This window comes from Acartia tonsa, chromosome 8 (assembly GCF_053477335.1).
Source record: "Acartia tonsa isolate MP-2025a chromosome 8, ASM5347733v1, whole genome shotgun sequence".
In the NCBI taxonomy this organism is placed as follows: domain Eukaryota; kingdom Metazoa; phylum Arthropoda; class Copepoda; order Calanoida; family Acartiidae; genus Acartia; species Acartia tonsa.
In genome coordinates this window covers 40735740-40762738 of record NC_137267.1, presented here as the reverse complement: position 1 = coordinate 40762738, position 26999 = coordinate 40735740, and the positions used below count along the sequence as shown (strand labels likewise).

At 37.4% G+C, this 26999-nt stretch overlaps 2 protein-coding genes across 2 annotated transcripts in view; one reads left to right on the top strand and one right to left on the bottom strand.

The window, feature by feature from the left end:
- The window catches only part of LOC145326615 (uncharacterized), a 70075-nt gene that overhangs the window by 6271 nt on the left and 36805 nt on the right, over window positions 1–26999 (bottom strand). Inside the window, exons 13-19 of the mRNA XM_080169985.1 lie at window positions 24512–24563; window positions 24209–24250; window positions 23488–23610; window positions 21581–21654; window positions 20896–20982; window positions 20508–20609; window positions 14173–14281 (exon numbers count right to left, since the gene is read on the bottom strand). Of these exons, the coding sequence (XP_080026111.1) occupies window positions 14173–14281; window positions 20508–20609; window positions 20896–20982; window positions 21581–21654; window positions 23488–23610; window positions 24209–24250; window positions 24512–24563 (589 nt within the window). The remainder of the gene's footprint in view (window positions 1–14172; window positions 14282–20507; window positions 20610–20895; window positions 20983–21580; window positions 21655–23487; window positions 23611–24208; window positions 24251–24511; window positions 24564–26999) is intronic.
- On the top strand, window positions 7328–9058 carry LOC145326944 (uncharacterized). Its single transcript, XM_080170393.1, has 2 exons — window positions 7328–7343; window positions 7423–9058. Exon 2 carries the CDS (start codon window positions 7462–7464, stop codon window positions 8614–8616), a length of 1155 nt encoding a protein of 384 aa, XP_080026519.1. The 5' UTR covers window positions 7328–7343; window positions 7423–7461; the 3' UTR covers window positions 8617–9058.

The following is a 26999-nucleotide window of genomic DNA, read 5'->3' as shown; positions in this document are numbered from 1 at the left end:
CATTGGTGAAAATTTATGATAGATTTATCAGCCTGAAACAAAATTGCCTTTATCCAAATTCTACAGAGGTTTGTTCCAATGTAACATTGATATTTAGTGAATGGTTGTCAAATATTAGGAGTTAGGTACTGCAAATATGTCCATACAAATGTTCATACATTGATAATGAGAATTTTGCATACATTATCATTAATACTGTAGCTGTATGTGTAAATAAATGATATATATATTAAAATCTTGTAACACAAATATTCTCTTCAATGGGAAATGTAATAAACTCTGAAAAAATGTTTTCCAAAAATATCTGGTTAAAAAATTCTTCTTTTATTTTTATGACTTGTAAAAGCATATATTGGCAAATCTATGGCCTGGCAACAACTTTTACTATGCACATTTTTTTGAATTTACAAAACCACAAAAATAAAAAAAAATCTGTTGGAAACCTTGTCATACAAGTCAACATTTGGTTAAAAATCTTATCAAACTAAATATTGTTTGACCAATATTATGTTAGGGATGTAATTTATTTTACAAAATGATTTCCTGCATACTCACATACCTTTTTTTTAACATATAATGTTTAATTTAATTCATCCAGATCATGGAAAGAAAACAAAGTATTCGCCCTATTTTCACAGTAGCTTTTCTCCAATTTCTAGCCCCTGCGGTCTAACCCTGCAGGCCTAATTTCCTAATCATGCGGGGCAATTCTTAACATTAATCTAACCTAAACTACTAAAGAGCTACTGTGAAGATACGACAAAGCCTGAAACTTCGTTTTTTTCCATGTTCCAAAACTTCTTATTTTAAAATTATTAGACCTAACTGTCATTATTGTAAAAACACACAGTATTTCTACTAAAGAAGGAAATTGAGAAAGAGAAGGAAGGTTTCTAACCATTATTAGAATGTCATTGCATTTTGGCATTTTCAAAGTAAATTTATAGAAGTTCTTTCATAAGGTTTCATAAACATTTTTCAAAATAGTTTAAAAGTTAAAAGTCGTTTTTTAAAATTAAAGAAATAAAATACATGTTTTCAAGAATATGTTGTCAAATATTATTATTATATGCAGTTGTCTGAAGATAGGAAAATTTAAATATAAGTGGCCAAAAGTCGATTATAAGAGAAATAGACTAATCTCTTAAATTTCTTTGTTATGGACAATTTCTCTCAAACCGTCAGTGTTCATAACCAGCAGAAAAACAAGTAGATTAAAATTTTTGTAGACTTTCAAACATTTTCTTTGACTGTATTATAAACTTACTGTGCAATATAATGTGACATGTGTAGTAATGTGTAGGTTTGTTACTGTAGTAAAACTGTCAAAGTATGCTATAACATAATACTGAAATCAATTTAGGAGAATGCATACCAATTATGATTCTGTTATACAACAACATTATTGTAATACTTATACAACATACCTATTAAGTGGTTTAGCAGTTTGACAAATAAATCTTTAACTAAGCATTTTAGACTTAAAATCTTATTAGTTCAATTGTTATTAATCTTTTTTACTCAATATATGAATATGAAGTAAGGCAATAATTTTAAAGAGTATTTTCAATACAACAACTAATATGCTACATTGAATTAAATTCTTCATTCAAACCTTTTTTTCCTTTAGAATTTCATTAAGGTGAATTTAATTAAAGCACCCTGTCTGTCTAGCATAGCAGCTTGTAGCCACAAAGGAAGTAAATAGGCCATCAAAGTCAATGTATTTCAGTACATACACATTTTTATGTTGCATTAAAGGAAGGAAGTATGAAATAAATAAGCCAGATGTTTAACAATTTGCAGTATTTTGTATTTGTTTTCTGATTGTATTGAAGTATTTTGCTACTCCATTAGGGATTGTCTCTTTCTTTCTGTCAGTCCGTCTGTCATGCATGTTTGATTTATTTTCTCTCTCTAGTTTTCTATTTTCTTATCTGAAATTATCTTCATTTTTCTTCTGCCTCTTTTCTTTTATTCATTTAATCTTTTTTAATTAAATTTCAATCTTTTTTATCTTTATTCCATTTTCCACTTTTTCAAAGTTCTTTTTTCATTCTTTTTTTTGCCCATTTTGCGTTTCATTTTATTCTCCACATTTCCATTTTCAACATTTTTTCTTCCCTTTCCAATTTTTGATCTTTAGTAAACAGAAACTTTATTTATTCTAATTCTAGTGCAGGTTTAAAAATGTTCTGAGTGGCCCAAATTGAAAGGAATGGCTGGTGACAATAATCCTTTGTGAATTTGATGTGTTGGTGTGGTGCAGGTTTATTGTATACAGTACACATGTGGTATTCGGCAACCGTGAGCCATGCCTATGGCACCCCTGACCGGGGTTCGGTGGAGGGTCAATGGCCCTCCCCCGAGTCCTGGGGAAGGGGTCTGACGACCCCCTCCCTATGCTTAAAATTAATGATTGAATCTGCCAAGTTTATTATGGTTAACTGTATTGTTAATTCCCCCCACCCTTTCCAGGGATGGGGGATCATTATTGCCCAAACTGACTATTGTGTATGTATTATAATGCTTTTATGTTATGATTATTTATTCCTATCTGTGTAGTTATTGTTTGTTGTATATAGCTTTAGTACCCTTTAGACCTGCAATAAAGTGACAACTGAAATAGATGTTGATTATTATTTGGTGAATGCTAGAGAAGCGTAGCTTCTCTATAGTCAGGTGTCCACGTCTGTCACACTGCCGTAATCTAATTGAACTCCGGTGTCTGCCCTTTATCCTCGGCGGATACCACAACTTTTGGTGACAGCTGTGTGAGATTACGGCGAACCACAAGTGTAGAGCAGACGCGCAGCTGAGGCTAAGGTACTCCCAGCAGTGAAACTGGCAAAACTGACACAAGCAACCTGAATTACCCACCCTGGACAGCAAGGTCTAACTCTGCATCCGGCAGTTGTGGAAGTGACACAGCGAAACTTGACGAAGAACCGCGAGAAGCGCCGACATCTAACGGAGAATTGAGCGCTCAAAGGGCTGAAACAGGCCTGCGGACCGGCTGAAACAAGCCAAATAAGTGTAAACGGCTGAAAATAGGCCAATTTTACTGCAAGAGATAGCAGGATCCGAACCAGTGGCGCTAGCAGGACGGGACATTCCCTGCCGCCATCAGCCGGATTTGGATCAGCGGCGCTAGCAGGACGGGACATTCCCTGCCGCCGATAGGCTGAAACACGCCACATAGCTGCGAGCTGCGAGCCAACATACGAGTGTAGTGCACCAAAACAGAGAAAACTACGTCAACTCCAAGTATCCTGAGAGGCTACAACGCAGCCACCCATCTAGAAAAACAGATATTATATCACATTGCAGGGATTACCACCCTGGTGTGATGGCTAAACAATAGATTTATGAGCAAAGATTGGCAAACAATTTGTTGTGTTGTGATAAAACTAAAAATAGAACAGGCTTGGATTTATTGTGTATTGTGATAACAACTAAAAATAGAACAGGGTTGGTAAACAAATCTGTTATGTAATTGTGATAAGGACAAAAATAGAAGCTAGATGTAATATAACAAGGACCCTGATACACAATCTAATCCCCTCAAGCCTACAGCACAACAACAATACACCCCTTATTCCAGAGGAAAGGGAGGAGCCCACTCTCCACTGAAGGAAATACAATCAAGGTGATATAATAGATAAGCCTAGGATTAAGGAGAAAAGGCATCATTACCTCATCACACAGTTACCTCAAACCCACAGCACTCCCCCCTTCCTCACAGGGGGAACGGACGGATTTACCCCCGTCCCCTCACGCGCTTCTCCCCTCCTACCCACACCAGACTAAGTCCGTCCACGGTGTGGAGCTAGTGACCGGGAACACAGAGCGCCATTCACGGGTAACGCAACGGAGTGCGGAAATATCATAAAATTCAACGGACAAAGCGGACCAATGAGAGAGCGAGTTGAGGGATAAGTGCGCGTTTTACCTGTGTGCGCGGATTTGACGGTGCGTAAGCGCGTTGCAAGGGCAGGAGATTTCACGCACACACACACACACCGGAGCGGAGCTACTCCATAGCATCTAACAGAGGCATTTTTTGAAAATAAGGAATTACAAGCTCCCTCCTCCTACCTATAGTGTGATAAAGGAAAACCAAATCAGTTCCTGACAGCAGTTCAGACCCTCAACATCTATCTACCCCTACCAGCCTACTCTACAACCTCAGAATCCAACTAGTGATAAGCACAGCTAAGTTATATCTTTGTAACTAAACTACCAACCTAGTGATAAAAACAGTGTTGGCTGTTAGGCTAGAAAGCCTCAAGTGACAAACCATTTATTCTATTACTTTATAACTTTGCGTCCCGCCGTTGAACCGTTGACCCGATGGAACAGCCGCAAGCGCCAGGAGGCAACCAAGCCCCAGGATGGCTCCAGGATGACCCTCAGCCGGCTCCAGCCGAGTACCGCAAGCTGATGCTGAGTAACCTGCCGGAGTTTAGAGGACCGCCCAAGCAATCCTGGAGTTCACATATCCGCAGACTCAAGATGTCATGGGCGGCTTACCGCGTGCCACCCCATGACTCCCTCAACCGCCGCAACGCCCTTTTACTGTCACTGGTAGGGCAAGCGGCGGAAATGGCGTCCCATCTGTTTGGCGAGGCAGGCCAAGCCTTGACCTACGAACAGGTCAAGGCCGAGTGTGAAATGCTATTTCGTCCTGCTTTTGAATCCCAAACGCTTAAACAAGCGTTTAGGGATTACAAGCAACACTCGACAGAACCTATACAAGCATACATATCAACTAAGTGTGCCTTGTATAGGGACGCCTACAGCCATGAGGATCTCGAGTTGTTGGTGGACGAATTAAATCGTGGCATTCGTAACGCTAATGTGAAACGCGTCATGATGGGACATGAGATCATGAGTGTACCTGAGTACACTCGTAGAGCCATGTTCACCGTCACCATGATTACCAAGCAGCTGAAGGAGGGTGTGTGCCTAGTGGATTCTACCGACGGGCTGACTGGATCTGCCTGCATCCAGTTGCCCCAATATGACAAGTCGGAGCCAATGGAGATTGGCGCCTTGGCTCCGGGTCTCCACCAGATGGGGAGGGTTGCTCCAGATGACAAGGTTCCAGGTCGCTGCTTCCGCTGCCAGGGGAGAGGCCACCGAGCTCGAGACTGCCCAACGCCTATGGAAGTTAGCCTAGAGGAGAGACGCACCCAGCCACGCCGTGACCGTTCTGCCAAGTGCGAGCGTTGCCACTATGACGGTCACACGGCGGCCGAGTGCAGAGCTGACTGGGCCCAGGTAGCCAGCCGCAGGCGCACCGCCGATAAGGGTGCCCCTCCAGGGAAGCCCAGCAGAGTGGCCCACATGGAAGGGAGCGCGCCCCCAGCACCACCGCAGCAAGCAGCCGCCCCCAAAGCCGCGGACCGAGCCGACGGGATGCCGCAGTTTGGGACCGTTCCAGCTAGGATCAACGTACTGGGCGGCGCGGCTGAACCCAACCGGGTTGGCCTGGGCTTCAGTCTCAACCACCTGGGGCCGGAGTTGGTGCAACCCTACAACATCGCCGAGCCAGAAGTCCTGAGGCCCCAGCCTTTTAGCCTCAACATGATGGAGCCTGCTCGGCCGAGCCTACCCAGCAAGAGTGGAGGGGCGCTACCCAGCGTCACTGAGACGATGTACGGGGAGGCCCTGGCGGCCGCTGAACGAGAGAGGCAGGAGGCGCTAGCCAGCGCATCAACATCGATGTATGGGGCGCCACCCGGCGCCGCCACCTGTGATGACTGGGGGGTGCTATCCAGCGCCTCCCACCTGGTGCTTGGGGCGACAACCGTCGCCGCCACCGAGATACCTGGATCCTGGAACGAGCCAGCCTCCAACCTGGTGCCTGGGGCGACAACCGTCGCCGCCACCAAGAGACCTGGATCCTGGAACGAGCCAGCAGTCCCAGAGGAAGGGGTGACACCCGTCACCCCCAGCCAGCCAGCGCCACCAGCCTGCAGGGAGAGCCCAACTACATGCCATCCAGAGCCCCCTGCCAGCCGAAGGAACCCAGCTGCCCAGCAACCCCAGTCGAGCCAGGATAAGTTAAATTTGATAAATGTGTTGTATCCAAGCCATTGTAAAACCCCAGCCTTGCCTGTGCCCCCTGCACCAGAGGCTGGGGAGATTGAAATTTGGGAAAATAAGGACTTGCCTGTGCCACATGCACCTGAGTTCCTAGGGCAGGGGAGGGACGTGAGTAATGGCGAGCCTGTGCCACACGCACTTCAGCCCCATGCCACTGGGCATGCCTTGGACAAGGGAAGGGACCACTTGGGGCTAGGGGAGCCGACACCCAGGCAACTGCCAGTCGCTTGCCAGTCTGTCATTGGGGAGGGTATCGGGGTGCCCCGGCCACACAAAGATAACGCTCAATGGAAACTTGTATCTAGCCAGGAGCAGCCCAGCCGTGTCCAGCCCCAAGAAGCCGCCGTGACCCGAGCCGAAGATCCCCAGCCGCGTGTGCGAGGTAGATGGCTGCCTGGAAGCTTCTCTCACTGGTGGATGGTCCTGTGGGGCCTCCTGCTGGCAGCTGTGTGGCCTACAACCAGCTACGTCCTGGTGGGATGGGACTGCGCCAACCCCACCCACGTCACAGCCTACAATAAAGAAAAGATGTTTAACACGGAACCTCTACACCAGGAGGTGCCCCTGGGCCATGAAGTACACGTCCTGCAGCAAGTCAAGGTGAGGGAAACAACAGGATACAGTTGCCAGCTCACTGTGTCCCAGTGGACATTCAGGTGTGGGGTATGGGGTCACCTCAAGGTGACCTCGGTCCCCACCCTCATGAGGCCAACCAAGATAGATCCAGAAACGTGCCGAGACCTGGCCAGGAACTGAGTCTACACGCTGCCAGGCAAGACCCAGCCACTGACGTTCCAGCTGAACCATCCCCTGTTCTTCACCCTCGACATGGTGGGCGCCCTCGTCAACAGCCCGGAGGGGGTGGGTTGTGAAGGGGAGGACGTCCACTTCGAGGGCCAGCTGTACCGCAATGAATTAGTGCTCCAGGAGCGACGGCTGCTGGTTAAGGAAGAGACCTACGTAGTAGAGGATGGACGGGTGGAGTCCCAATCTGACCACCTGACCTTGGAGTGTCCCCATTCAGAGCTGTCTTGCATCACTGGGGAAGCAACCTACGTGTGGGATCACCTGGGGAGAGATTGCCCCTTGAGGCTGATCCGCAGCCTCCAGCCCAGCCTAGTGATGGATGCGTTCCTGGTTGACCATCAGGCCCAGTTTTTTATCAACATGACCAATCCCACCTCAATAGTGAACTGCGACTTTGAGGCCCATGCCACCAACCACCCAGCATTGTTCGTTGCAGCTGACCCAGCCGCGGCAGCGCTACCCAGAGTATCGGCCAGGGATGTGGATGTCCCCCTGCAGGCCCAGATACATGCAGGCTACATTGGATTTACCCTGGAGACACGCATGAAAAGCACAGCGGCAGAAGAAGTAGCGGCCAATTGCTGGAAGCTCCAGCAACTAGACCCGGCCCACCCGGTGCGTGTCCAGGGGAGCACGTTCTCGGTGCTGAGGGGAGATGTCCTGCTCCAGCTTACCTGCCAACGCAACAAATATGTTGTCCGTGAACACAAGGAGTGTTGGGACAAAGTGCCAGTAGAGCCCACAGGGTTTGTAGACGCCGTGACACGAGTGTATAGCGGCCACGCCACCAAGATTCCCTGCTCCTCCACATACCCCCTGACTGTGCACGCGGAGGAAGGCTGGATAGAGTTAACCCCCGCTCCTAAGAAGAGGCCACCCCCGCTGGATACGCCTAAGCAGCTGTTGACAGAACCCCTGGATGACTTCAGTTCAGGGGGCTTGTATTCGCAGGCTGAGTTGAATGACTGGCAGCAACTGCTGGCGTTCCCAGCATATAAAAGCGCCATGCTGACCGGCCTGTCCTATGGCTCATGCGTTCAGCAAGGCAGCTGTTCGGCCACAGGTGACCATGGGATAGTGTCCTACAACATCGACCGACTGGCGGAGGAAGGAGAGGCCGCCCTGGATGTCTGGGCTGGGTTCAGACAAGCTATTCACGAGTGGGGAGATGGCGCAGCCATACTGTGTCTGCTGTTGTTAATCCTCAAACTGTTGGGGGATCTGACCATCATTTCTCTGGCAGCAGCACAAGGAGGTGTCCGGGCAGCCCTGAATGCGATGTCACAAGTGTTCCTGTACCATCCAACCTTGTACAGGAAGGCCTTGGCCAGAGCCCGGCTCACCCATGCCAAGTCCCGGGACTTTTCAGTAGACTGGGATGCCATACCCATCGGCCGGGAAGCAGCCGAGGAAATGGTGTCCATGCAATCAGCCGATAGCGGGCATGACCGCCCAGGCAGGCCAGGACCGCCCTCTGGAAGACCCCGCGGCCCCTCGGGAGGTCAGGCTGCCGCCCAGACGGTCAACTTGGCAGCCAGTGCCCCAGCCGCTGCCAACAACAACCAGCATGCCCCACTACTGACTGTCCCAGCAACAACTGTGCCACCCACCAACCTGACACCTGCCGGCGCTGAACAACGTGTCCAACCAAAGCCAGCCTCTGCCTTCTATCCCACGTTGGGAGCCCATCAACCCTGAGAAACACTCACCACTAGGATTCCATTGAATCATTATCGTTTGTATATATCTTAGCCCTAAGGAGCGGACCGAAGGCCTCAACCACTGTCGGAAGTCTGGTAGGGAAACCCTCTCCCAGCCTTCCGAGGGGAGAGTTGTGGTATTCGGCAACCGTGAGCCATGCATATGGCACCCCTGACCGGGGTTCGGTGGAGGGTCAATGGCCCTCCCCCGAGTCCTGGGGAAGGGGTCTGACGACCCCCTCCCTATGCTTAAAATTAATGATTGAATCTGCCAAGTTTATTATGGTTAACTGTATTGTTAATTCCCCCCACCCTTTCCAGGGATGGGGGATCATTATTGCCCAAACTGACTATTGTGTATGTATTATAATGCTTTTATGTTATGATTATTTATTCCTATCTGTGTAGTTATTGTTTGTTGTATATAGCTTTAGTACCCTTTAGACCTGCAATAAAGTGTCAACTGAAATAGATGTTGATTATTATTTGGTGAATGATAGAGAAGCGTAGCTTCTCTATAGTCAGGTGTCCACGTCTGTCACACTGCCGTAATCTAATTGAACTCCGGTGTCTGCCCTTTATCCTCGGCGGATACCACACACACACACACACACACACACTAGGGCACCTGAGGATTGGATCTTGTTCTATTCAATTAAAAAGTAAATGGAATATCAAAATTAAATTGTAAAAATATATTCCTGTCTGAATATAAGACATAAGAATAACGATTCCTTTAACCTTAGACATTTAACCTTTAAAATGCAAATGAGTGAGGCAAAATATTTCATTTAAAATTGATTTAAGCCTTATTATTTTAAACCCAAAACAAGTTTAAAGGGAACTCAATTCTTAGGTTTTTATATAGTGGCAATTTAAGGGAAAATTTAATGGCCTTAGACAAAAAAAAAATATTCAGAATTTCTAAGTAGCTAAACATCTTAGAAACCTTTTTATATTTTTAAATGAACTTTTAAGTTCAAGATGAAGTCTTTGCATTAGGTAGTACCCCTCTTACCTGAAGATGCCTTATAGTGCCAATTCTCTGTAAGAGACATAAAACTAAATTTATATTGTATTTACAATTCCCTAAGATTTCAAATGTTCAGCACTTGTTTTTGACCTAAAGTAAGACCAAATTTTGAGGCTCCATATAATATACTCTGAATGGATGTATCAAAACGTGAGCAGAGCAAGTCAAAAATGCATTTGAAAATAGGGATTACCACCACAGGTAAAACTTTTCTCAAAGAATTATTTTAGAATTATTTTAAAGTAGAGTAGAATATCTCAAATAAAATTCTGATATACTTATAATTTGGTTCTTTGCTTGGTAATATAAGGTTCTGTGATTACAAATTTTTTTGTATAAAGTAAAAATCTTTTTCAACCTAAAATAATCTAAGTTTTGGTGTTATTTAAAATACCATCTATAGCTGAATTTGTGGACTTATTTACCCTTTTTTTTTAAAGGAATAATACTTTTAAATTAAAAGTTAATAAAAATTCTTTTTTAAGGGTATTGTAAAAGCGCAATTATATAACTAATTACATTTGAAAATCATTTAACAATAAATGCACAGCCACCAATTCATTATTTTCTTTTATATTGTTCCAAATTGATTTTTTTGTTTAAATGCATTTTCATCTGATTTTGCAGATTTTGAATTTTAAAATTTTTAAATGTTGTGAATAAAATTTTACTCTTCTGTGTATTGTTGTAAAATTGTGTGTTGAATTTTTAATAAAAATCATTTTCTAAAGAAAACACAGATAAATACAAAAAGAATTAAACAATTAATAAACAGTGAATGTAAGTTACATTGAAATGGTCTGAAAGTAGAATTTGCAAGGTATTTACATTGTTGTAAACAACAGAATATTTGTATGCCAAAGATGATGGAATAAAGAGGTAGTGGATTTGATTCCTTTTTTTCTAAAAATAGATACAATAAAATATATTTTGACAAAATGTACTGGTTACTTTTTCTAATTTAAGTTTCAAAGAATTGAAATTTTAATTTAGTCAAATGGATCAGACAGTAACACTTCTATCACATTGTAATAACTTTCCAAAATTATTATAATTTTCTCTTGCTAAATTAATGGCGTTGCTACAAAAGACCAACTTTACAAAATACCAACACCTACAAAAGACCAACTCTACAAATGACCAACACTACAAAAGACCAACACTACAAAAGACCAACACCTACATAAGACCAACAATTACAAAAGGGTCGATTTTTTAAAAGCAAGGTTGTATCAGGTTCGAAACTATTTTATTACATAGAAAAAAAATTTCTGTTTATTCTCGTAATTGTGCCGTTTATAATCTATTCATACCATTTATGTTATTAATTTGATCAATACAGATATAATGGTAGACCATTTGCAGCTTTAGACCTTCCATCATTACGATTTTTGTAGGTGTTGGTCCTTTGTAGGAACTACCTGTTGGTCTTTTGTAGTGTTGGTCTTTTGTAGTGTTGGTCTTTTGTAGTGTTGGTCTTTTGTACAGTTGGTCTTTTGTAGCAACGCCATTAATGGAGTTTTCTGGATAAAATTGTATTCTAGATTATTATTACTAGAATTGAGTTAATTACCTATGATTGTATCCCTATATTTATGAGAACTACATAGAGAACAAGAGGTGGTATTAACCCAAATTTGAATACAACCAAATTGAATGTAAATATAAATGGTGTAATAATCTGTTTACAATATGTGTGTGTTTAATTCCCAAACATAATTGTATTATTATTGTGTTTGGGGCTAAAACAATGAATATTGAACAAGTTAGCCTTATGTAAATGCCTTTGCTTCTTGTGTTACTTTAAACCAACATAAAATTTTATAGATTTAAGTAGTAAGATTATCAAAAATTTTGGGTAAAAATCTGTTAATTTAATATAAAAAAGCATATTATATTATTTGTTTTGTATATTATTGTTGTGTAGGTATTTTTTTTGTATGGGGTCTCAGTCATGATGATTTGTTCTTCATATATCAGTCCTAACCAAAGTCTATCCTGAGTAGTTAAGGTGTCAAACTAGTTTCATACTAATAAGGAGTATATAGAATTTAAATCCTAACATGGTTAGTGATTCTTTAGGGTAGAGTCGAACCATCTAACCTCAAAATAAATATATCATTACTTGATACACCAGATTTTTATGTTCTTTAATAAAGTGAAACGCGCTGCGGGCTAAAATAGCGTTACCCATCATCCACTCCCTTTACATGAGTTCCATTTTAGATACCTAAGACGACAATTTTCCCTCTGTCATAATATCCACGTATATTCTAATATTGATTTCCCACAAAATGAAATATTAGTGCCCTAACCACTGAACCACCAAACTCCCCATTTTTCTTGCTGTATTATTATAATGCCAATGGCATAATGGTGTATATGTAGAATATGGAATGTATTTATATAATTTAATTAGTAGATTGAATGTGTTTCTAGCTTAAACATTATTCAATATGAAGCTATGCATATTAGAACTAGAATGTCAGTTTCTCAGAAAAAGTGTTTCTTAAACAAAACCAAGTTTTGCTCAGCCACTCTATAAATAAGGCATTCCTTAATTTTTTTTTAATTGCAATGAGAGATAGAGGTGAGTTTTTTTGAAGATTTTTTAACCTTAGCACAAAATTACACATTTTATTGGATATTAGACTACTTCATTTGTTTCTTTTTAGCCACTACAGTGTTTTTACATTAACTGAATATATAGTCTTATTATGATTTTTCTAGTTTGACAGATTTAAGTTGACTTTATTATTAATTTTAATTATTATTTTACTGATTCTAATTTGATTTTAATACATAAAAGCAGACCAAAAATGGGTTAAAACTTTGATAAGTTACTACAATGCAAAATGTAATATGTATATTGTAAACTAGTTGTTTAAAAGTGCACCACACTAACAAAAATATAGAACAAACTAACAGAAGTAAGTTTTGTATTGGCAAAGTTAAGAGTAGAATTGTACAACTTTGTTTTACCCACAATTTATATCATAAACCTTCAATAAAAGATTTTCATTCTAGAAAGTAAAGTTTAAACTTCATAAAACAGGGAATTAACATTAAATAGAAATTAGTACAAAAATAGTAAAAATACCAAGAAAATCAAAATATACAGAACAGAAAAAAGTTTTAAAATCTTCATTAGAAATTTCAGAACCTAATCTCCCAAAGAAGCAAAGTAAATTATTAAACAATAATATACCCAGCATTCAATTAGACGGTCAAAGTAAGTTAATAGTAAACCACTAGCTCTTATAGCAGCCGAGAAATGGATGAATGATTAAAAGAAAATGCAGAAAAAATATGCCTTCTATCCTGATATACAGCCGATGAAATCACACTTTTTTCTACAAAACTTGTGACTTTTGATTCTTAAAAACAGACTTGTTTATCAAAGAATTTAAGCATTTTTTTATGTCATCGGTGAATTATATTAAGAATTTCAACTTGAAGTACTACAATTATAGCTGAACTAATTAGACAACAAATTTTTGCCAATTTTCTTATTGCTAGACGTGCATTGCTCTGCATTTCTTAATTTCTTTTCGTTTTTGCATAAATATTTGTGCAATTTTGTGTATCATCACGTCCGCAAATAATACTTATGCATTAATCGATAAATTATAAATTGAATGTTGCACCAGATTTTCATAAATTTGATAAAATGAGGCTCGCAGCTGGCTACAATAACAATTCACCCCATACATGCCCTTTGACATATCTCCTCCCCTCTTATTGGATGAACGAACCTATCAATAAATGAGGTCCAAATTAGCAAGCTAAACTAATGAAAAATTTTCCCTGCCGATATCTACGCATATCCCATATCAGTTCATAAATTTGATCAAGATTCTTAAAAACGCCAAACTTCAGGCTATTTTCAATTTGTGCATATATGATCGATTTTTCTTCTTCTTAATTCTCGCCTGTAACTTAATGAAAGTTTTACACTGAGAGTGTGCCAGTTTTGAAACTTTGATCTTATGTTAATTGGTTTTAAATAAAGTGGTCATGTTTAGACACTCTTGCTAAACTGACACGGAGTTCTATGCTGTTTATGCAGAAATGATGGCCTAACTTGCAATGTACAACTGCATAAGAATTAATTTGATAACACTCTGTAAGAAGAAGAACTATATCTAGAGAAATGTAGTAATATAATGCAGTTATTTAACACTCCCCTGCATCCCTCACACTTGCAACTAATTTTTTTTTGTAGCAATGATTCTCTATGGATTACTTTTTCTAACCGAATGTCTGGTTTTCTGTCTTTATGCCTCCTTCTTTAAATCAAATCTTTAATTAAGAGGGAGTTACATTGTCAAAGTAGCAGTATAAATTTTTTTATCTTAAGTTAGGTTAAATTAAATAAGGTAAAGGGTACCCCCGCAAGGTCTAGGCCTCCTAACAACAGCCCAATAGGGTGCCTCAACAGTGATTAGTCATAAAGAAAACTTGTATTTTCCAATTTATATATGAAATTCATTTTTTTCCATATTTTGAGAAAATTGTAACCTAAAGACAATGCTGCACTTGTTCATGATGAAGCCAGGCGTGGACTTGACAGACCCAGCTCGTATCTGATCACCTTGCACCTCGGCATTGCAACCATGGCTCGGCCACCCTGAAATAGTAGGTACTTGTTAGCAGCGTAGCTACTCTATATGTAGTATATCATTATGTCGATATTACTTAGTCAATATATCGAGTTTGTTTGTGTAATATAAAACAGCAGTTTTTAAAATCTATTTTTAGTTAATGTCATTAGCATCTATGGTTTATGTATTCGAGGGAGGGGGGGAAGGGTAGGGGTTGTTGAAAAAAATATCCCAGAACCATAAATAGACTTAAATTTGAAAATAGAACAACCTAAAAGCATCCTGGACCATAATATGGAAAACTCATTCAGTTTATTGATTAGATATATAAACTAAACGAAAGTAATCTACTACTTTATATTATAAAGGTGGTTACTGTTCTTTCTATGATCTGTATAATCTGTAGCTTTATTTTTTTTTTGGCTAATTCAAAAATTTTTCAAATAGATTTGGGCATTTAAATGCAATAATATCTTATATAATTAAACAACGTTTTTTTTTGCTTTACTTCTATTTCATTTATCTTTAACTTAAAGTTTAGCCCTTTTTGGAGATTTTGTCCACTTATTTGATTTTTTCATTAAAAAAATGCTAAAAAATATACATATGTTAACCCTTAACGGTCGGGGGGGGGGGGGGGCGTTGAACGCCCCCACATCCGGTTTTTTCTATCTCATTTTCTGTGTGTGAAAGATAAAGAGCCCACTGCTTGACTTTTTAAGTGTGGGTATGAGACATAACTGAGATTTGAATTTTTTTGAATATCTCCATCCTGGCGGGCACAGGATGCCAGCAAACCTGGCAGGGTCATCCAGGTAAAGAGCAAAAATATTTTTTTTGACTTAAACAAAGCATTTTATCTTACCAAAATACTAAAATACCCTCTAGTAGAACATCCTCATATTAAATACAGGTGTTCAAGTCAATTTTAGGTTCCAGGTATGATCCTGCAGGTCCTGATCCTCCAGGTCTCCAGAAATCTTTAAAAGGCTCCTGTGGCCGCAATTTTTGACTTTGAGACTTCAAATTTTAAACTTATGCTTATCTTACATGTCTACATAATGTATTATAATTTCATAAAGATCCGCCGCCGTTTTCTCGCCGACCGCCGACTGCGGCGGCTGGCAGCTGCCAAGTACAGCTGCGGCCGCTGAAATTATATTTTGATATTTCAAATATAAAATTTACATAAAGATAAACATTTTCTGCAAAAAAAAATTATTCTAACACAGGGGACTTGCACAAAAAATTTTAGCCCTCTAGCTCTAATAGGAACTGAGATAATAAGAGGGGCGTTGGACGCCCCTCCCCCCCCCCCCTCCCGACTGATTAAGGTGCGGCAAGGGGCCCGACTGTAAGGGGTTAATGATTTATGAGTTTAGATATGTCAAAAAAAATACTCAAATGAAATTGAAAACATATAAAAAGAACCCAAAAAGTTTAAAAGAAAGTTTCAAAGCTCAAAAGCTATAAAGGAAAAATGGTGCATTGAATATTATGCCTTGGTGTTTATTCAAAAATACAAGAGTAGCAACATCCATAAGTAGCAAAGTACAAAACAAATCATGAATTGCAATAGACAAAGAAATTTGTATAGCAGATGTTCATTTATCATAGCAACGAAAAGAAATGGAGATAACCATATCGGTTTAGCAGTTAGTGAGATCCTTCAGTAAAAACATACACACACAAATTATGTTACTTTATTTTAAGGATTATTTTAATATGGATATTATGTTTATTTTGTACAACTTTTTTTTCAAGTTTCAAAATAATTTTTTTGTTGTTTTATGAGTTAACCGCAAGCCAAAGCTGATTCTTAAACTATATATTGTGTGCATTCACATCCGCCCGTGTTTCACATTATGAATTAATCAAAACTGTATATCATACTAATAAAGTAGTAAGGTAATTTGTTTCAATCATGATATCTAAAAAACTACTCAACCAATTTACTTCTTTGATGGTTGTAGGCTATGTTTAAGACTTTGGATGGATCTAGGCTATTTTTCTAGTCTTTATTGTCCCCTTGGAATACAAGGTTAGTAGCCAGTAGTTATTTAAGGCCTATTTACTTTACTCTCATAGAATTGTTTCATTTGGCGAATATGAATAACTATATGGTAGTTGTTATATATACCCGCGACCGTGGCTAAACACGTAGCGCATCCGCTCAACTCATTACCTTGCACAGTTAGAAAGGACTTCTCAGACAAAGGTCGTGCAATAAAAGGGTTGGTTGTCTTAGAGTATTGCATTCCATTAAACGCAGATGATTCTCTGAATTTTCTAGATGATTACTTAAAAATCGAAGGAAAATTCCGCCCTTACATGGTAAGGTAAGGTAAGTGATTTTATGTGGTAATATTTGCACACCTCATAATATTCTTTCCTATGAATTTAATCTCCATTCATAAAGAAAACATGAAAAGAAAGAAAATTGCATTGGGTGGTATCAGGGATGTGGGGGATAAGTCCATTTTGCAACCCACTCTCCCCCCCCCCCCAAATATTTGCTCCTATCAAAGGCTGCATTTGAAACATGAAACTTAATGGGGATTTTTATTTATTGTTCACTGATTAAATTAAAGAATAGGAAGCATGAGCTATGTTTAAACTTTGTTAACTTGGCGGAGACCATATCCCGATTTTGTGTTGGGTCTTTATAATAGATAATAGCAGCGAGAATATAAACAGAGCCGAGTAGCTTCAGAAAAAAAAACAAAAAGCAATTTGCCAGCAGACGAAAAGGGTCCCTCCCACTTGGGCCAGGAAGTTGTATGAATAAGACTTCTATATTTATACATTTATTTTTCACTGTACAATCTCTGATTCCATGGTGGTATCAATTGCATCAGAACTTTAAGATGTTTATTCATTACAAGTTTTTCTTATAAAACAAGGATTATTACGTTCAAAGATATTATACATGTTCGAATAATAAAATTAAAATCACCAAAAAAAGGATAAAAACAAGGAGAAATATTTGTACAAAATTACAATTGAAAAACTAAAAAACTAATAAACTGGTATCAATTTTATGATTTTTATTTTAACATGTTTGATGATTTGTCTGTAGATCGATGCTATACATTGTTTATCAGCATGACTGAGAAGCGGTTCCATTTCGTCGGATATTTATCGATTTCGAAGCCATACTGGAAAATAGTTTTTACAAAATATTTTTATGTTTGTAGAAACATTTATGTTTCAAAGAAATGTAAATGACGTTGATTTGTCAAAGAGCATGAAATGATATCCATCGATTTTCTTTTTATATCTTTTCATCTACTATCTAGAAATATTTAGTTTGTAAATTAAGTTAATTAATCTTTATTCTTATGTAGGTATAATTTTTAGAAGCGAATCTGCTCTTTAATTTTCTTTCTAAGGTTTCCTTATTTTCTTGACTTTGCATATTCTCTCTCTTTTTCTATCTTTCTGTGAGAACTGAGCATCTGCTCTATAACTCACATTGTCTATTTGTCCATTTCATTATTATTTGTGCTTTGCTACTTATGGATGTTATTAACTAATAAAAGAATAATGATACAACAAGGATGACAACATCAATAAAAGCGAAGCTCTGAAACTATATGACAGACGAACATTAACTTTTGTTGAGTGTCAGAACTGAATATACAAAATATGAAAATATATAGGTTTGGCAAAATTATACGTAAATTTGTTGCAAAACTTCTTAAATGCAGAATTCTGTTTAGGGACATACTGAAATTTTAATACTTGATTATAGAGATGCTTCGCTCATAATATTGTTCCTTATTGTAATAGGAATCAGTAATAAAAAAATCAGATCAATCGGATGATTTTATCACATAAAAAATTGTTATTAAAAAAGTAAAAAAATCAACATGTTTAAAATGGTCGTACGGACATTCTAATACCGATTATAGAGTTCCTACGCTTTCTAAATCGTATCTAACTACTGCAGGAATCAACATGCAAAGTTTGAAATCGATAGGACAATTCTAACATGCCTAAATTAACGAATAAAAGCTATCTATCTCGGACGGACGGACGGACGGACGTACGGACGGACGGACGGACGGACGGACCAACTCTAATTGTAGAAAAGCTTCGCTTAAAAAAAAAAAACATATTTTTTATTTGAGTGAATATATTAGGTTATGAAAAAAAATTTCTATGCAGACTTAAAGATTTTTTGTGAGTGTTTGGGAACCAGACGCGCAGTTTAATCTTTTGTTTAGTTACAGCGGCAGCTGACTAACTTAATTTCATATTCAGCCGCAGCTTATCTAAGCTTTTTTTTCAGTGCATTAAGTCAGCGATTTATACTAGTCCCCAAAGTTTTATGAAAACGTTTTCTTGTCGTTGGCTTTACAAAATTGGGACTCTTAATTAATTTCAATTGGTTGGTTAATTATAATTAAGTTGAATGTCCAATAGTTTCACCCACTAGTTTTAATCTACAAAAGGAATAGTTTAGTGAATTAACATATGGGATTTACATAAATTTATCGGTCATTGTCTTATCCCTTTAGATCCCTGGCAGCAACTTCAGTGGATGCCGTGCAAAAGAATATCAACTTAAACCTCTTACAACTTATAAATGCATTAAATTACAACTTAAAGAGTTAATGGCAACATCCCATAAATTGTAAGTAGACCCTCTCCGTATACTTTGAAAATAAGAACAAGTCAAAACTGAGGATCTTCTCCAAAAATCAATTTTCAATGACTTATAGCTACTATTAGGGCATTTTAAAAAAGTGGTCGTGACTGACGTAGGATCACACTCCTCTCCCAGTCTGATAAAATCATAAAACTTTATGCAATTTCTACAACAAAAAAAAGCACATAAATTGACTTGAAATGACATGAAAGAGAGCCTTGCAGTTCTAGTAATGAGAAGAAACCACAAAAAAATATAAATGTAAAAGAGGAGTGAGATATTTTTGTTGTCCAACATTCAACTAAAGGGATCTTTCCATCTGATTTGTTCCTTCCCCTGCATTTTTATCTGTCCATAACCCCACACCCCTCCACCCCACTCTCTTACTCTCTACCATTTAGGTTTTAATCAGGAAGGGAGGGGACATTGGGATGTTTATTACACTAGTCCCCAAAGTATAATAATAACGTTTTCTAGTCGTTGGTATAACAACCTTGGAAATTTATATTGGTCTGTTCATTTAATTAAGTGTCCAAACGTTTCAACCACAATTTGTTATCTACAGAAAGGGTAATTTGAAGTAACATTATTGGGGATGTACATTAATATTGTCTTATCCCTTTAGATCCCTGAGTTTTAATCCTATCCTTTAATCTAAGTTTAACTTGTCCCCTTGTCCACAAGAGTTCCATTCTTAAAACTTGAAGAAGAAAAAAACATTCGTGTCCATTTTTATTTTGAGGGGGTAAAATGAGATGTTTTATAGGTTTGATAGGGGTAATCCAATGTACTTTTTTTTTTAATTTTGGGGGAGGTAAATTAAGGGATTTTAAAGATTAAAGGGGGTAAACACCTTTTAACTTCTATGTCCATTAATTGTGCTTCAAATAAAAATACCATCAATGTTTGTTGAATTTAAAAAAAAGTGGATGCAAGCTTTTTAATTTAAGCATTGGGATAAAAATAAATGAGATTCTCATACACTTATGTAACTCAAATTTAACTATACAATGGTCTTTTTTTTCAATTCAGGAATACAACGATAAGACATTGGATATTTTTAGTCAAATTGTCTGTATTGGTCATATTAACATAAGTATGTAGTGTAGTCATATTATTGTTAGAATATTGTAAGGAAGTCAGGAGACAGCGCAAAATAGCACAAAACAATACAATAAAGTTGTCCAATGAGAGGCCAGTATACTGACCAATATGGTATATTATATACTTGCCTCTCGTTGGTTATTTTATCGTATGGCCTCATTTTTTGTGCCATTTTGCGCTGTCTCGTAAGTCAGTTTTATTTAACAACTAATAGTTAACAAAGTCAGTAAAGGCATTTAAATAAGCAGGGATTTTAAGGGATAAGACAATAGACAAAAAAAACGTTCCTATAAATTAAAATTATTGGTTGAAAAGTTTGGAAATTAACCAAGTAAATTCATTAAGAATCCCAAAGTTTTTAAACCAAATAATGTAGTTATCAATCTGTAATTACAGTCCATTCTTTCCTTCCTCCCTGACAATTTGCTAAACAACTATCTTTTTAGATGAGTAGCATCTCTATAATTGTCACAATCCCTAACTTATTCACTGACCTGGATTAGCCTGTATAATATCTGGTGGTGCATCTACATGTGGCGCCATCTGTTGAGCTGCGTTGTAAATGTCGTCGTTTATATACAGATCTGATCGAATTTCTGAAATTTTAAATAAAATTATTTATCTATTTATAAAAAAAGTGTATTTCCATTTTCCACGACTGTGTACGTCAGTTTGTCAGCCTGTTCTTAACTATGTCCGACCAACCCGACCAATGCGCTAGTATTTTTGATTAGTAAAATTTAAAAAAACTCTGAACCCTATGGTCGAAAGCTTTTAATATTTTTCATATTTTCCTTTAAGTTTTCCTCCCTCAATAAAAAATCACAAAATTATTTCTTTGTTCCCGTTCAAAAAAGCATGGACGTCCTTATGTTTGATTACCTTCGTGGATGGATGGCAATTCTGGTATAAAATATCTCTTTGGCTGTGGCGTGGTCCTCATTATTCTCACTGTACTCGGCTTTGTCACTAAAAATATAAAATTGTCAGTTAATTACGTCGGCATTAATAAAATTCAATATTGATACTATAAACTCACAATATAAAGCTATTCTAATAATGAATCACGATTATAGAGCAAAAGTTGTTAAAAAATATGTGTCTAATTGTACAAGAAATCATTAATTTTAGATTGTAGTTATTTCAAAGTTGCTACTTTTTCATAATTGTACACTATTGTCCTTGTAAGATTTGATATGTATTGAACTATTCTAACTTATCTAGATTTACTAAATTAGTGGTAAATCTAAGTTTTAAAACATACTGATCTTTTAAAACTTTTTTGACTTTACCTTTTTGTTTAATATAATGTTCCTATTCATCTGATTTTAGAATGATGATTTCTAGGAAAACAAGGTACAATATTATAAGCGAAGCATCTCCATAATAAAATATGTCCTGATCCAGTATCCTATATTTATACATTTTTGCAACAAAATATGCTTAGTTTTGTTTAAACTTACAAACTAATGGTCTGCTTTTAAAGTTGTGACGTGTTCTTACTCTCTAGAAGAGTTAATGTTCGTTTGTCCTTCCTTCTTATTTTAGAAAAAAAAAATATTTAAACCTGGAATGATTTGATTAAAGAAGACCTCAACAAGAAATCCATTGTCCATAAAAGGCGGAATGACGGCTCCAGATCTAAAAATGATTACATTTGTGTAGATAATTGAAACATTTTTATATTTAAAGAATGTTACAAAGTAGCAAAGGGAGGAGTAGGTTGCGCTAAAAATCCGTAAAGGTTGTGCGTTTTGAGTTAAAAACAGTAGTAGAACGATAAAAATTTATGTTAACTTTTTAAACAAAAAAATTTGTCTATAGTTCTTTTCAATAATAAAGACACATATTTAGTGACTATTATCGTTGTATTACTATTTTCAAGCCTTAAAACTCACACATATACGGATTTTTAGCGCAACCTACTCCTCCCTTTATTAATGTTTAATATAATACAGTTTGACTTTAACAACGCGTTTAACTGTTAAAGTCACTATAAGTCATATAAATGTAAAATGATATTTTTCTGTCTGTGTCTTTACTGGAAGATCTAACAAACCGATAAACTGATATTCTTCTTCTTTACAATGTAGCTTCTCATAGGTCCTGGGAAGATTTATAAATATTTTGGTATGGATACTATCACCCTCTAGAGATAAACTAAAATTGAAAATGGGGGTAAACATAAGTCCCCCCCCCCCTGCACTGTCTTGAGAGCGCCTAGAGGATTCTAGAAGCGCAACTGCTAGTTATTATTATTGTGCTCAACACAAAAACAAACCACCAGCATTTTGGTTAAAGTTAAAGGATAAATGGATAAATTAAAATTGTAGAATAATAAAACATAGACATAGAAGGTAAGGTAATCTATCTGTCTTTGGGGAATTCCTAAGTTGATAAAGATTCTTTTAGTTTAATATAATAATAAAATACAATAGTTTGATAGTTTTAACTCCCCCCCCCCCCTCCAAGTTATATAATCCCATCTTTTTTAGTTTTAAAGTGCCCCCCCCCCCTCTAAAAGAATACATGAAAGTCTTGTCTTAATTTTCTACTGTTTTTAGCCATTAAAAAAATGTAGGGTGAGAAAAGACAATGTTCAATTCATAAACTTCGTTATTAATAGTTTACTCTACTTTTTCACTTTATGTTTTGCTTTTTTGAATGTTGTCATTCTTGTTACATTTGTTTGTATGCATACAAAAAAAATGTAAATAAGATTGTGAATACGTTTCGATGGATGTGGCATAATTGTCGCTGTAAATATGTTTATGGGAACCGCGACAATCAGAGAGAGATGGGATAACGTGCTGTTTATTACACTAGTCCCTAAAGTTTTGTAATAACGTTTTATAAATCGTTGGATCAACTACTTTGGGGTGAATTTTTACTGGATGTTTCATTTAGTTGAGTGTCGAAACGTTTTAACCACTGATTGTAATATACAGAGAGGGTAGTTTGGAGTATTGTGAATTAGGAGTGTACATTAATTTATCGGCCATTGTCTTATCTTTTTAACTCCCTTGATATTGTTACAAGATCAAAATCAATTTTGGTGGAAATAATGGAACACCAGATGGATGTCCTATTTTCTTATCAATAGGCTGTTACAATAATCTTGATTACTAACCATTCAAATATATATTTGTCATTCATATAGGGATATACAGACATATATTGATATGTAGGATAGATAGATAGTCATTGATGGATAGATAGATAATTATATACATCAGATAAAAAGACCATAATGTAGGTTAGATATAAGAGGTGCTAGCTATATGTAACTCTATCAACGTGGTGGGTACCTTGTGCCGACTTTCATTTGGAAATATAGCTTTGGAAATATTAACACAACCAAGTCGCTATAAAAGATCTTTAAGATGTCTCAACCCAGTTAGCCAGGTAGTTGTCTGGGTTATGCATCTAAACTTATTGATTTATTGATATTAAGATAACTAAAAATAAACTTACTTGAAAATCAAATGAATCTTCTTATCAGTAAATAGTTGATACTTCATGCCGTCATGATCTCTGCAAATGTGGTGAAGTTTTTCCCCTCCCTCATATATGCCAAGATACGTTGTCTCACATGATCTAAATAACAGCATAGTACAGGGTTTCTAAGGGATAAGTATATGGACGTTTAAATTATATATATGCCCAATGATGTTTAACAAAGTTACTGCTTTAATAGGGTTAGCTTAGAAGGTTGGGTAATATCCTCTTAGAATTTTTTTTTCAATTTTGAAAATTTGAGTACACCCTCCCCCCCCCCCCCGACAACGAACAACCTCTGGCCGCAGCGCTCGGCTCCCTAGCCTGCCTAGCCGCAGCGCTCGGCCCCTTACCTGCCTAGCCGCAACGCTCGGCCCCCTTTCCTGCCTAGCCGCAGCACTCGGCTTTCTAGCCTATAACCTAACCTAAAATAGTTGTTCGTTGTCGGGGGGGAGGGGTGGTACTCAAATTTTCAAAATTGAAAAAAAAGAGGAGAACGCCGAAGGTTGGATGCCATTAGATTGTAACCAACAAATTAAATCCAAGATTACAAGATTATACATTTTGTGTGCTAGTAAAATTTACATATAAATGGCCCCTCCCTCCCATAGTGATCAAAAGAAGCGCAGCCACCAATTTGGAATATCCAAGGCAGAGGCATTAGTCTTGTTAGTTTAATCTAATTTTAAAATCTTACCCAGCTCGTGGAAAATTGATCTTCTTGAAGTCAAAGATATAACTGAAAATAATTACAAATTAATAACAATGTTAGATGTTTGATATGTGTTATTTTTCTATCCAAATATGAATATGATACTGTCAGTACTGAGTTTAACTCTAAGTGATTGAGTTGGGGGGGGGGGGGGGGGGTAGGCAAAAGTCTGTCTTTCTGTCTGCCCATCTGACAGTCCATATGTCTGGATGTCCATCTGTATGCATGTCTATCTAGAAAATTTTGTCAGTGCTTTCCTTGTTCCTTGGTTGAAATTACTTACAATACCTGTAGTTTCCATAATGCCTGGGTTGGAAGGTGTATTTACACTCGGTCTTCTTGTCTGTCTGTCTGTCCATTTGTCTGCATGTCTGTCTGTATATTACAAACAATACCTGTAGTTTCCATTATGCCTGGGTTGGAAGGAGTATTTACACTCGGTCTTCTTGTCTGTCTGTCTGTCCATTTGTCTGCATGTCTGTCTAGCTATATATTACACACGATACCTGTAGTTTCCATTATGCCTGGGTTGGAAGGTGTATTTACACTCGGTTTTCTGTTTATTACATATATTAATTTATATATTTTCTATCGGATACGTCCCTAGAGTCCTCTAGGGGAACTTAAATGTGGGGGAGTTACAACCCCATTTACAATTTTTTTGGGAGGAGGGGCATTTTTTTCTTTAGTCGATGTCGATTTCTCTTGGGAGGGAGGTGGTATTCTTCCCCAATATAATCCCAAAAGACCTATAAGAAGATACATTAAAAAGGAGATTTATATCGGTTTTTGATGGTTACCAAGATCTTTTATTCGTTCTGCTGATGGCAGCTAGATGACAAATCCCTTCTTTTAATACTGTCCAGATGCTATTCTAATACGCTTTCTACTATAATTCACAACATTATTCAGCCACCTTTAAATAGTGTCTTACTTGTTATCATAAGAAATTATATCCTTTAATATTTTCCGATTATTTTCTCAGTAAAGATATTTATAGACATATAATCCTTTGTAACATTAATTATTTATAAGAAACATATCAAATTCAAAATCAAAGGTTTAGCTGGAACTAGCGCTAGGAGCTAGAAATGAAGGGTATAAAGGGATAAGACAATGGGGGATAAATTGATCTACATCCCTAATGATTCTAAACAAAATTACCCCCGTGTATATAGTAATTAGTTGAAACGTTTAGACACCCAAGTTAATGAGCCAACCACTAAAAATTCAAGTCCCCAAAGTTGTTAAGCAATAACATTACTGCATTTTCTCGTCATAATAGACAATTTTCAATTATCTGAGAAAAACTTTTTTTAATAAAAAATTTCCCTAAAATACAAGGGAAATTTTTATGAGAGAAAAAAGTTTTTCTCAGATGATTGAGAACTGCCTAATTTGACAAAAAAACGGCATAAAAAATTTCGGCGGGTAACGACGGTTTTCGGCGGGAGCGGCGGTTCCACCGTCATTTTTTCTCAGTTCCATATTGTTCTTCACAAAAGCAACTGCTGTGCCCAATTTTAAAGCTGTAACTCTTTTATGGACTGAGATCATGCACATTTTACTTTTGGTTTAAAAAAATGGCACATCCGACTCCCCCCATTGAATTTCTGTTCTACTCATAGTTTTAGGTATTTCATAAATTTTTTTGTTATTTAACTTACAATGGTATGTTTTCACCTTCATTATTTTTAAGATAAGTTTTTATATCTAAATGTGTGCCCCTTCAGATCTCTTAAACTGATGCATCAATAAAATGGTTTGTGAAACTTCACTCCTATCTTTTCTTTATCTTTTTATTAAAAGTATCTCCTTCTCTCTCTCTCTCTCTACCTATCTATCTACTCTCTCTCTTTATCTCTCTCTCTCTCTCTTTCTCATTCTCTCTCACTCTTTCATTCTTTCTCTTATTCCATGTAAGTCTAGCTTTTTGAAGTTTCATGTGAAGTTGTAAATTTTTAAACAAAAAGTTTGAAATTTTTATGTTTATTCACCTCCGCATATTTACATACGCAGTTCTGCATATTCGCAAAACGAGAGGCAATTTAAAGTGCCTATAAAAAATGATGTTATGCATTACAAATGACCATTGATAGGCCAGTATACATTTTAATTGGCCAATGGTAAAAGGTATAGTGGCCTATCATTGGTCATTTGTATTGTATGACGGTATTTTAATTGGCCAATGAGAAAGAGTACTGCCCTATCATTGGTCATTTGTATTGTGTGACGCCATTTTATTTAAAGGCACCATAAGCTTCTTTGCGGTAATATAAATTAGCAAATCAATTAGAGGGGGTGTTTAATAGGAGAGTGATGCAAATTGTCGGAGGAAATGTGTGCTGTTCTAACAATTTTAATGGTATGACAATGTGATACATGTCAGCGATCTTAAGGGATAAGACAATCACCGATAAATTGATATGCATCCCCAAAGATAATACACAAAAATACTTCTTTTGCAGATTAAAATTAGTAGTTGAAAAACACTCAACTTAATGAATCAACCAATCAAATGTCTAATGTCCCCCTCCTAAGATCTAAAGGGATAAGAAAATGGCCAATAGCTGATGTACATCCTCAATGGTCAAACACAAAATGACTCCATCTGTAGATTACAATTAGTGGTTGAAATTCATAAACCAACGAATCAAAATTTATTTTAAAATCCTCTAAGTTGTTGAGCCAACGAATAAAAAAACAGTTATTATAAAACTTTTGGGGCTAATGTAATAAACAGTCCAATGTCCCCTTCCTCCCTGGGAAGGTCGTG